Source organism: Dendrobates tinctorius, unplaced genomic scaffold (assembly GCF_039654945.1).
Source record: "Dendrobates tinctorius isolate UK_male_01 unplaced genomic scaffold, ASM3965494v1 ptg000058l, whole genome shotgun sequence".
NCBI classification, from domain to species: Eukaryota; Metazoa; Chordata; class Amphibia; order Anura; family Dendrobatidae; genus Dendrobates; species Dendrobates tinctorius.
Window position 1 is genome coordinate 17,427,720 of NW_027361726.1, and position 12,164 is coordinate 17,439,883.

General features: G+C 48.1%; 1 protein-coding gene across 1 annotated transcript in view; it reads left to right on the plus strand.

Annotated features, from left to right (window-relative positions):
* DICER1 (dicer 1, ribonuclease III) overlaps positions 1 to 12,164 on the plus strand; it is a 96,544-nt gene that overhangs the window by 9,343 nt on the left and 75,037 nt on the right. The window contains exons 5-17 of the mRNA XM_073578068.1: positions 457 to 587; positions 2,754 to 2,888; positions 3,808 to 3,968; positions 4,203 to 4,371; positions 4,575 to 5,053; positions 5,765 to 5,897; positions 8,338 to 8,580; positions 8,661 to 8,797; positions 9,113 to 9,245; positions 9,384 to 9,459; positions 9,841 to 9,980; positions 10,057 to 10,236; positions 10,452 to 10,665. Of these exons, the coding sequence (XP_073434169.1) occupies positions 457 to 587; positions 2,754 to 2,888; positions 3,808 to 3,968; positions 4,203 to 4,371; positions 4,575 to 5,053; positions 5,765 to 5,897; positions 8,338 to 8,580; positions 8,661 to 8,797; positions 9,113 to 9,245; positions 9,384 to 9,459; positions 9,841 to 9,980; positions 10,057 to 10,236; positions 10,452 to 10,665 (2,331 nt within the window). The remainder of the gene's footprint in view (positions 1 to 456; positions 588 to 2,753; positions 2,889 to 3,807; positions 3,969 to 4,202; positions 4,372 to 4,574; positions 5,054 to 5,764; positions 5,898 to 8,337; positions 8,581 to 8,660; positions 8,798 to 9,112; positions 9,246 to 9,383; positions 9,460 to 9,840; positions 9,981 to 10,056; positions 10,237 to 10,451; positions 10,666 to 12,164) is intronic.

Consider the following 12,164-nt stretch of genomic DNA (forward strand, 5'->3'; position numbering starts at 1 on the left):
GAAGCCCAATATGTCACGAAAAAACAATCTCAGAATCGCTAGGATGCGTTGAAGTGTTCCAGAGTTATTACCTCATAAAGGGACACTTGTCAGAATTGCAAAAAATGGCCAGGTCATTAAGGTCAAAATAGGCTGGGTCATGAAGGGGTTAAAGGAGAAATTGTACTTGCATGTAGGAAAGTGGCTAAGGCAACTAAAAATGGAAACCACCATGCTTTACACTGCAGGCTGGACGTTAGTGTTATAACACAGTACTGCTTGTTAATCTGTTGCCAGCATGAGAGACTCAATCCTGACAGGGTCTGGTAAAATAAAATAATAATTTGGAGGTCTAGAAAATGGTTCAAAAGTAAGACAAAATGTTATGCTCTTACAGCCTACTGTTCCCCTTTTTGTATTTAGTGCTCAGTGATTTAGAATAACGATGTGACCGTCCTACATTTGTGTCCCTACCAGATAAACAAGTTGCTCAGCAAGTGTCCGCCGTTCGCACGCACTCCGATCTGAAGGTCGGGGAATATTCCAGTTTAGAAATTGTGGAACATTGGTCGAAGGAAAAATGGAACGAAGAATTTGTGGCTCATCAGGTAGGGTTGGATCCTGGATAGGAGATCGTAGCTTCATGTAAGGGGTTAATCAGCAGAGAGGATGATGGCCGAGTAAAGGACTACTGTTCACAAGAGTTTTCTCTACTCTCACAGATATTACCTCCATTTACAGCTGCCAGCATGTTACCCCTAGTAAATAAAGCAGTGCTGTAACCCAACAGATCTGCTACTCTTAAATAGGCGGCAGTGCCGGATCTCTTCTGGGGCAGGTCGGCGGGCTAAATATGTTCAGTTGGTTAGTAAGGGGGGCAGCAGTGGTGTTTTTTTATGTCCCTTTTCTGACTTTGCTTGTCTTGCTGTCATCACATATACGAGTATGCACATTAGTGCGCTCTCTGGTCTGTCTCTGGTGATCCCCGTTGTCATCATGCGCTTGTCCTGCTGTGATGTGACTTATGTGCAAATTCGTAGCCTGTATTGTGACTCTCTGCTGGTTCAGTCATTTTGCCTGTGCACATCCTTCTGTGATGTCACGTATATCCACAATAGTGATCTTGGTGGTCCCTCTGGTGGTCCTGCAAACGACTTTCGACTAACCTCTGCACTAATCCGTACCTCCCACTCCCGACTCCAAGACTTCTCCCGCGCTGCGCCAATTCTCTGGAATGCTCTTCCCCAAGAAATTAGGACTATCCACAATTTGCATAGTTTCAGGCGCTCCCTCAAAACACATTTGTTTAGAGCGGCCTATCACGTTCACTAATAAAAGTCATTCTATGTGTAAGCGTGCGTGTGTAGCCCATTCACTATCTCCATCCATCCCTCACTCCCTCAAAATCGCTGGACCATCATTGTGAATAAATCATTGTAAATACACACCTGTACTTTGTATATCCCCCACCTCATTGTAGATTGTAAGCTCTCACGAGCAGGGTCGTCTTATTTTGCTTTAATTATTGTATTGTTAACGTTGTTACTTATGACTTGTGTTTTGAAACTGTAAAGTGCTGTGGAATATGTTGGCGCTATATAAATAAAGATTATTATTATTCCTCGTCCTGCTGTGATGTCACATATATGCACACTCGTCGCCTCAGTGGTCTCTCATTGGTGGTCCCCATTGTCCTGCTAATGTCGTTATGTATATGCACACTAGTCACCTCAGTGGTCCCTCACTGGTTGTCCTGCTGTGATAGCATCATGTATGTGCACATTTGGAACCCTGGTGGACCCTGTTGTTCTCCTGTGATGTCAAATATATGCACAATAGTGACCTCGGTGGTCCCACTCTGGTGGTTCCCATCGTCATGCTGTGATATTGCGTATATGCACACTAGTCACCTTGATGGTCCCACTCTGGTGGTCCACATTGTCCTGCTGTGATGTTGTCAGGTATATGCACAATAGTGACTTCAGTGGTCCCTCTCTGGTAGTTCCCGTTGTCGTGATGTAGTTAGGTATATGTACATTAGTGACCGTGATAGTCCCTCTCTGGTGGTCGCTGTTGTCCTGTTGTGATGTCACGTATATGCACACTAGTCGCCTTGGTGGTCCCTCTCTGGTGGTCTCCGTTGTCCTGCTGTGATGTATATGGCGCTCGTCATTGCAGTGGTGCTGGGGCTGCGGGGCATGAACAGAGGTAAATGTGATTTTTAGATCCTGGACCCCTGTAAGGGTGGGCGCAGCATCATTTGATGAGCCGTCAGTTGTGAATGGCACCAGTTAATCCCTCTACCTCCATGAAAGGGTCACTGGTTCAGCTCGCGGTGCCATAGGCTGACATATCCTTTTATCTGCCGTCATAACAGCAATCGGATTATTTCCTTGTGTTACAACATCTGTCCTGGCAGCTCCTGCACTGGGAGGGAGGGGAGCCCGCTATCTCTTCGTATAGTGCAAGCTCTGTATAAGGAGTAACTGTGGTGGCGGAGGAGGAACATCTGATTGTTACAAGGCGTCTAATAAAGGGGGCAATAATTTAAGTTCGGGGGTCTGAGTTTTCACCCGGGCACTTGTCAAACTTCATTCTCCAGGAACGTTTAGTACAAGGGCAATTTGGTCCGTGTCAGCGGCGGGACGTGATGGGAGTTGTCAGATAGTTTACAAAGGAATCATTGAAAACATGTGAGCGGCGAAATGCAAACCAGACGTCGGCAGGTTCCTGGTCGCCCTCCGAAGCTTCATTGGCTTTGTGATTTATTTCAGATCCTGGTTATGACTTGTCACATCTTCCTCCATGTCCTGAGGAGCGAGAGCCTGTCCTTAGCCAAGATCAACCTCCTGGTGTTCGATGAGTGCCACCTCGCCATTCAGGATCACCCCTATCGTGAGATCATGGAGGTAGGAGGGGAAACTGCTCACATTTATCACACACATTGCTCTGAGACCACCCCCTCATATCCCATTAGTTTGTGTGAATGCGGCAGTATCGGCCGCTGCTCCACTCGTGTCTATAAGAGTGGGGGACGCACATGCTCACCAAAGCACCATTTACACAGTGGTCTTTGGAGCCCTTGTTTTCAGCATAGCCAGACCCCCAATCATCATTGTTTATAGGACAACCCCTTAAAACATGGCTGCTTTCTTCCAGAAACTGTCTATATAGGTCGTGTGGTATTACAATAGAGCCGCAATACCAGACGGCACCCAGTGTGGAATAAAGCAGCTATGTTTTTCTGACCTTGGACAGTCCCTTTAAGAGACCATAATCTCCTTGCAGGACAAGTGAGCAGGTAATAGTGTGTTACATGGTGCTGCTGACTCATCAGGAGCAGAGTGTGACGCCCTGCATTAACCAGCACCCTCCCCAGTCTTGATGTCTTTACACCCCATTAGGGCTATGTGGATAGAATGATACTCCTAAAGTTGATGCAGTGCAGTGTTTCTGCTGATGTTACATAGTCTGTAGACTTATAAGGCCTTGTGTAGGAGTAGACCGAGCCAGAAGGAGCGCCACCCCTCTTCATGGGCCATTTTGGGTTAATCTCGTGGAGCAGCAAGTCCATGGCATGGCCTCTAGATGGAGCAGCACTGCAATACCGCATGCAACCTGCAGACGGGTGACAGACATGTTTTTAATCTCTAAAGACAACCCCTTAAAGGATCCAGTGCTTTGTAGCATGGTACATTTTGGTGTTTTCCTCAGGTTTTTTGGGATGTACGGACCCCCGTTCAGGCGTAGCTGGCATCTGTCATGATGTTACCAGGTATGAATATTTCTAGCAGTAAGCTCGTTCATGGTCCGCTGCTTCCCCTGCAGATCTTTGAAGGTTGTCAGACAAGTCCACGAATCCTGGGACTGACTGCTTCCATACTGAACGGGAAGTGTGACCCCCATGACCTAAAAGAGAAGATCCAGAAACTGGAAGAGATTCTGAAGAGCAACGCCGAGACTGCGACCGATCTGGTGGTCCTAGACAGGTAAACGCTGCCGGACTGTTCTACTCTTCTTTAGGGTACATGCACAGCAAACTTTACAGCATTACTGGGTTAGCCCCAACAGAGCTGCAGGGTGAGAATCATATCCAGCTTTGCAGTTTACACATTCTCTCCCGGTAGTTAGGTTGAACTTGGCGATTTCTATCAGCTTTCTTTGGAATAGATGAGAAAGATGAACTCTCAAGTTTTTCTTTCTTTCCCCCTCTGGTTCTGAAGGTACGCCCTGCAACCTTGTGAGATCGTACTGGACTGCGGCCCCTATCACGACAAAAGCGGACTCTATCAGAGGCTCCTGTCTGAGCTGGAGGACGCGCTTCACTTCCTGAATGACTGCAATATTCCCATTGTGTCTAAAGAGCGGGATTCCACATCCATCTCCAAACAGGTACGTGGAGCGAAAGTCCAGCCCTAGATGAGGCAGAACAGTTGATTTCTGCTCCCGAGTAGCGGCTGGGACTTCCTACTGGCTTAGTCTGTGTACTGTGGTGAGGCAGTCTGCTGTATCAAGAAGATGTGGACACTTCTGTGCATATACAGGGCAGGGATATACGCGCCGGTCTGAGCATAATGTTGTTTCTCCCTACCTAGATTCTCTCAGATTGCCAGGCCGTCCTGCTTGTCCTGGGCCCGTGGTGTGCTGATAAAGTTGCCGGGATAATGGTGCGAGAGCTGCAGAAGTATATAAAACACGAGCAGGAGGATCTGCACCGGAAATTCCTGCTGTTTACCGACACCATCCTCCGGAAGATCCACGCTCTGTGCGAGGAGCACTTCTCCCCCGCTTCCCTCGATATGAGGTTCGTCACCCCGAAAGTGGTGAAGCTCCTGGAGATCCTGCGAAAGTACAAGCCCTACGAGCGGCAACAGTTCGAGAGCGTGGAGTGGTACAACAACCGCAATCAGGACAACTACGTGTCATGGAGTGACTCCGAGGACGACGATGAAGATGAGGACGAGGAGATAGAGGAGAAAGAGAAGACTGAGACCAATTTCCCCTCCCCGTTCACCAACATCCTGTGTGGGATCATCTTCGTGGAGCGCAGATACACCGCCGTCATCCTCAATCGGTAACATTCTGCCTTTCTACCTCGCAGGCGATGTACTGGTCACATCACATCCTGTTTGTCATAGAAATACTGGTGAACAATCAGTTACCCAAGATATATTTGTTTCCCAGCCTTAAAGGGGTTCTGACATCTCCATACAGGGGGCTCTGAAATGCCCAATGGGAAAAAGTAGTGGTGGTCGCTCCCATTTATTGTCTTCTGAACCACAGGCAGTACTCCCCAGTCCATGGCCGTCCCATAGATGATGAATGGAGCGGTGGTGATTAAACAGCAGCGATCTACGCTCCTGAGCCGGCGTTAATGGGTTATTCCCATCTTCTAAATAGATGGCATATAGCTAGGTTATGGGGTGTGATCTCGGGGACCCCCAACTATCCGGAGAATAAAGATAGCCGAAGCCCTGATCCACTTTTTTTTTTTTTTTTTGTTTCCGTACAGCCCCCTTGCACTGGTCTTTTAGGGGTTTTGTTTAGACCTCTCCGTCTATTAACCCTTGAGATGCTGCATTGGGAGTAGTTTAGTGCCTCGGTTTCACGGTAATGGGCGACGTTGACCGGTCGGATGCTTCCTCTGCTTGTGGGGGTTCATATACGTATCCGATTGTTTGATGTGGTTACCTGTATGGGAACTCGCCCCTCGTCGTCCAGAGGAGTCACTTTAAAACCGTGTCACAAGCATGATGTAACCGATTCTCCTGGCCTTGTCTTGCAGGTTGATTAAGGAGGCTGGGAAGCAGGACCCTGAGCTGGCTTACATTAGCAGCAACTTTATAACTGGCCACGGCATTGGAAAGAACCAGCCCCGAAACAAGCAGATGGAAGTTGAGTTCAGAAAGCAGGAGGAGGTAATGGTCGTGGCAGTGGCCTCTCCCTGCGCAGCCTCCTGCCCGCAGTCTGTTTTGTGTCTGCTCCCCCTCAGCGGCCTGGACTCCCTCCAGACCCAGCTACAATTATGTGCCATTATAGACCTGAGGCCACGTGTAAGTCCCTTACAGGTCGGCTCTGCTGTTCGTGCAGCTTATTGACCCTGACAGCTAAATCACGCCATTTACTTGCCAGTAAGTGAATAGACTGGGCTGGCCGTGGACTGGAATGGTCTTTTCCTCAGTCCGAAGCTGCCATGGCAGGGTGTCCAGGGTGGGTCTGTGAGACCCTAATGTCATCCAACTCGTCAATAATTGGAAATACTTTCCTTCCAGCTGCACGCACAGCTTGTTACACTGCAACTATCTGCATGAGTTTCCACATAGTGGCCCTAAACCATGGTCATGTGGTTTGTGGCTGTTGACCCCTCTCTTGTAATGATCCATGCACCTGTGGATGATCACTTGCATCAGATAGTACAGTCATGGCCAAAAGTTTTGAGAATGACACAAATATTATATTTTCACATGATCTGCTGGCCTCTGGTTTTTATGTGTGTTTGTCAGATGTTTTTATCACATACAGAAATATAATTGCAATCATATTATGCGTAGCAAAAGGTTATATTGACAGTTAGAATGAGCTAATGCAGCAAGTCAATATTTGCAGTGTTGACCCTTCTTCTTCAGGACCTCAGCAATTCTCCCTGGCATGCTCTCAATCAACTTCTGGATCAAATCCTGACTGATAGCAGTCCATTCTTGCAAAATCAATGCTTTTATTTTGTCTGAATTTGAAGGTTTTTGTTTGTCCACCCGTCTCTTGATGATTGACCACAAGTTCTCAATGGGATTAAGATCTGTGGAGTTTCCAGGCCATGGTCCCAAAATCTCTGTTTTGTTCCCTGAGCCATTTAGTTATCACCTTTGCTTTATGGCAAGTTGCCTCAATCATGTTGAAAAAGGCATTGTTGATCGCCAAACTGCTCTTGGACGGTTGGGAGAAGTTGCTCTTGGAGGACATTCTGGTACCATTCTTTATTCATGGCTGTGTTTTTAGGCAAGACTGAGAGAGAGCCCATTCCCTTGGCTGAGAAGCAACCCCATACATGAATGGTTTCAGGATGCTTGACAGTTGGCATGAGACAAGACTGGTGGTAGCGCTCACCTGTTCTTCTCCGAATAAGCCGTTTTCCAGATGTCCCAAACAATTGAAAAGGGGATTCATCAGAGAAAATGACTTTACCCCAGTCCTCAGCAGTCCACTCCCTGTACCTCTTGCAGAATATCAGTCTGTCCATGATGTTTTTCCTGGAGAGGAGTGGCTTCTTTGCTTCCCTCCTTGAGACCAGACCTTGCTCCAAGAGTCTCCGCCTCACAGTGTGTGCAGATGCACTCACACCTGCCTGCTGCCATTCCTGAGCAAGCTCTGCACTGCTGGTAGCCCGATCCTGCAGCTGAAACACTTTTAAGAGATGGTCCTGGCGCTTGCTGGTCTTTCTTGGGCGCCTTGGAGCCTTTTTGGCAACAAGGGAACCTCTCTCCTTGAAGTTCTTGATGATGCGATAGATTGTTGACTGAGGTGCAATCTTTCTAGCTGCGATACTCTTCCCTGTTAGGCCATTTTTGTGCAGTGCAATGATGACTGCACGTGTTTCTTTAGAGATAACCATGGTTAACAGAAGAGAAACAATGATGCCAAGCACCAGCCTCCTTTTAAAGTGTCCAGTGGTGTCATTCTTACTTAATCATGACAGATTGATCTCCTGTCCTCATCAACACCCACACCTGTGTTAATGGAGCAATCACTGAAACGATGTTAGCTGGTCCTTTTAAGGCAGGGCTGCAATGATGTTGAAATGTGTTTTGGGGGATAAAGTTCATTTTCTAGGCAAATATTGACTTTGCAAGTAATTGCTGTTAAGCTGGACACTCTTTATAACATTCTGGAGTATATGCAAATTGCCATTAGAAAAAATAAAGCAGTAGACTTTGTAAAAATTAATATGTGTCATTCTCAAAACTTTTGGCCATGACTGTAATTAAATAAGTGTACTGTTCAATAACTACAAGCAGAGCTCCTGCATATGGCAAGATGGCAGCCTTGGGATCCACAGAGTAGCAGCATGGGTCAGCAATCACAGCATGGGTCAGCAATCACAGCTGAGGGTTTGCTGCAGTGTCTGCTTGGGTAATATCTTTCACCAAACACAATGATTCATTCATTTACACTGATTTGTGGTAACCAGGACTAAATTACATTAAGTTTTCAGCCTTTGACCGCAGACCAGACTGTTTCCATGTACCTTCACAACTGGACATCTTGCAAGTTGAGGAAATAGTAACTCGTGTTACTTTTCATCCTTTCGTTTTGATTTTCTAGTGTTATTTTTCTGGTGACTATCGTCCCCCACCCTTTCAGGTTCTGCGAAAGTTTCGAGCTCACGAAACCAACTTGCTGATCGCCACCAGCATCGTGGAGGAAGGCGTGGACATCCCAAAGTGCAACTTGGTGGTCCGCTTCGACCTGCCAACAGAGTACAGGTCCTACGTTCAGTCTAAGGGTCGAGCCCGAGCCCCCATCTCAAACTACATCATGTTAGCGGACACTAATCGGATAAAGGGGTTCGAAGAGGATCTGAAGACCTACAAAGCCATCGAAAAGGTAAGACGTCACCATTTCGCCTTTGGCCAGTCTCTTTCTGCGGCTCTGAGGGGTTCACGTTCACTTCCGTTAAATTACAGATCCTGCGGAATAAATGCTCCAAGTCTGTGGATTGTGGAGACACGGAGTCTGACGCCATTGTTGACGACGACGTGTTACGTCATAATGGCGACAGCCCAAGGGCGACACTGAATGACGCCATTGGCCACATAAACCGGTAAGCCCCATTGTTGTGCCAGCATTTTGTACTAGTATAACGAACCTTTAAAGGGAATGCCCACGTTAGGACGAAATTTATAAAATGCCACAAACCGTAGGGCCCTGGCCTCTAGGTGCCCTGGCCTCGAGTCTTGGCGCCGAGAGGGGGCTGGGCCTCGAGTCTTGGCACCGGGAGGGAGCTGAGCCTCGCCTTTTGGCACAGGCGCCAAAAAGTATGTGCAGAAGTAAGTAATAGTTCACACACTAAATATGCAATACGTCAGGTCTTCTCTTGCTGCTTTCCTCCTTCACGCTGTCTCCTCTCCATTTGCAGGTATTGTGCCCGGCTGCCCAGTGATCCGTTCACTCACCTCGCGCCTAAGTGTAAGACCCGGGAGGTGTCCGCTGGCCTTTACCAGTCCACCCTTTATCTGCCGATCAACTCTCCGCTCAGAGCCCCCATTGTTGTAAGTACTTGGTAAGAATTCTGTGTCTGGCTCCGGGATTAGAGCTCTGACCGTTGCTGATTTTGTGGTTTAATGCTGCTGATTAGCCCCTCGCTGTCCTCTTTGCTCACAATATTTTTTTTTTTTTTCCTTGTACAGGGCCCAACCATGAACTGCATCAGGCTCGCTGAACGGGCGGTGGCCCTGATATGCTGCGAGATGCTGCACCAGATTGGTACGTCTCTACGCTGACTGATAGTATGGGACCTGATCCCTGCACCTACTATTGTCCCTATGACAACACTTCCTGTGCCCTCTTCTGGCAAGTCCAGTGTCATCATAGGAACTTGTAAAGCGAATGATGTCATTCAAATCTACAACTCGCCCCTCAAAAAGCTACCTCCCTCATACGGGGGATGGTAAGAGCGGAAGCGTTTGCTCCACATATAGTGGCCTGTTTTCCTGCACCGTGAGGACGCTGATATGAATGAAGCCGTGTCACAATGTCCTTAGGATACGTCCAGGGGCACAGGGTCTGCATGCCGTGGTTTTCACATACGTTTTACAATATTTGGTCATGCGTAAATGTTGTGAAATCTTCCACCTCTCTGTGCAGGTGAACTGGACGACCATTTAATGCCAGTCGGCAAAGAAACTGTTAAATACGAGGAGGAGCTGGATCTACACGACGAGGAGGAAACCAATGTCCCTGGCCGCCCCGGCTCCACCAAGAGAAGGCAGTGCTACACCAAGGCGGTATGTCAATGTGGGTGGACGGATGCACAAAGGTTTTCTTACTCCTGACAATCTCCTTTCTTCCCTCTTCTTTCAGATCCCCGAGTGTCTGCGGAATAGTTATCCGAAGCCGGGACAGCCATGTTACCTCTACGTGATAGGGATGGTATTGACAACCCCTCTCCCGGACGAACTGAACTTCCGGAGGAGGAAGCTCTACCCTCCCGAAGACTCGACTAGATGCTTCGGTATCCTGACTGCCAAACCCATACCTCAGGTACCCGTGGTTACCCGCCTGGTGCATATGGACATAACTGACTCAGTAGCAGATGTTGGCTGTGCTATACACCCGGCCTCTGCTTGTATCTATTGCGACTAAAGATGAGCTCTGATTGCTGCTCTTCACCTATTTAAACGCCGCTGATGGCGTCATATATATGGCTCGGTGGAACACGGATGTCTTCAGCGCGGTGGTATTCACGTCTCTTGCAGATCCCACACTTCCCCGTCTACACCCGATCTGGAGAAGTGACCATATCGATTGAGCTGAAGAAGTTAGGGTTTACAATAACGCTGCAGCAGCTGGAGCTGATCACCCGGCTACACCAGTACATCTTCTCTCACATCCTTCGTCTTGAGAAACCTGCACTAGAGTTCAAGCCCATGGCATCCGACTCTGCCTATTGCGTTCTACCTCTCAATGTTGGTAAGCGGCCGTCGATTCGTGCTGATTTAGATAGGATGTTTGCATATTGTGCCTGGTGTATTTTCATCTCCCAGACTACGAATCTGCACTACTAGTTCGTAATGTTGACCTCACTGATTATAGGATCATTAGGTCACCGTCCATATCAATATCGTCCCCTAAACCTGTGTAACCGGTCAACGGGATGTTTGGGAATGCAGCAGATGGCTTCGGGTTTGGAAATTATAGGGGTTTTCCAGCTCCACTCACTTCAGCTGATGACAGTAAAATCCGGTAACCTGCTAATCATCTTGGCAATATTGTGGGGTTAAAGCGTCATCGGCATCACTTCAGAAGTGACTGGCAGGGGATAAACCCCTTTAACCAGTTAAAACCTGGGCTCTTCTCCCCCTGTTAAGTTGTCAAGGACTTTGATATTGATAACCTATCCTGAGGCTAAGGGTACCGTTACACATAACGATGTCCCAGCGATCCCACCAACGATCCGACGTGGATGGGATCACTGGAACATTGTTAGCTGATCGCTGGTGAGCTGTGACATAGACAGCCCCTCCAGAGATCAGGACCAGCGAGCACGCTGGTTACCAACGTAAACATTGGGTTTCTAAGGGCTGCGGGGCCCTTAAAAACTCGAAGTTTACCCTGGAAACCAGCGTGCACTGCAGGCAGGGCGGATGGTGGAGGCAGAGCGGCGCACAGACAGACCGGCGTAACTCTATCTGCTACTCCGGTCTGACAGACTGGAGTAGCAGATAGCAGAGCTACACCGGTCTGTGCGCCCCTCTGCCTCCACCTCCCGCCCTGCCTGCAGTGCACGCTGGTATCTAGGGTAAACATCGGGTTTCTAAGGGCCCTGCAGCCCTTAGAAACCCGATGTTTACATTGGTAACCAGCGTGCATCGTCGCTCATCGCTGGCTCCCGCTGCCACACGCAGCGATGCGCGCTGGCCAGCGGGAGACCAGTGATGAACAAATGGCCCAGGACGATCCAGCACGATCAGCGATATCCCGCGGGGGGGCTGATCGCTGCTGGATGTCACACACAGCGATCTCGCTGGAGAGATCGCTGATGTGTCAAAATCAGCGATCTCGCCAGCGAGATCGCTGTGTAACGGGCCTTTTAGTCGCTAATATTAGACCTCTGTTACCCCCATCGATCAGCAAACTGCAAGTCCTATGCAGTGCAGTGGCCAATCTCTGCACTTTAATGAGACTTGAGCTACTGTACCGAAAACTGCCATTACACAGTGTACGCCGGATGGACCATCCATACAGGGACACAATCCCCTTTTTTTCTCTATAATACAAATTTCGGTCATGTCATTCCTTCACTTCATGGTCAATTTTATACAAGAGATTTATAATTTGGGTCCTCGTGGGCGGGCAATAGCTGTAATATAATTTTTTTATTTTACTTTTTAAATGTCTATTTTATGCAAATCTTAATAAACATAAGGTCATAAGAGACTTCTTATACGACATGTATATATTTAATTTTT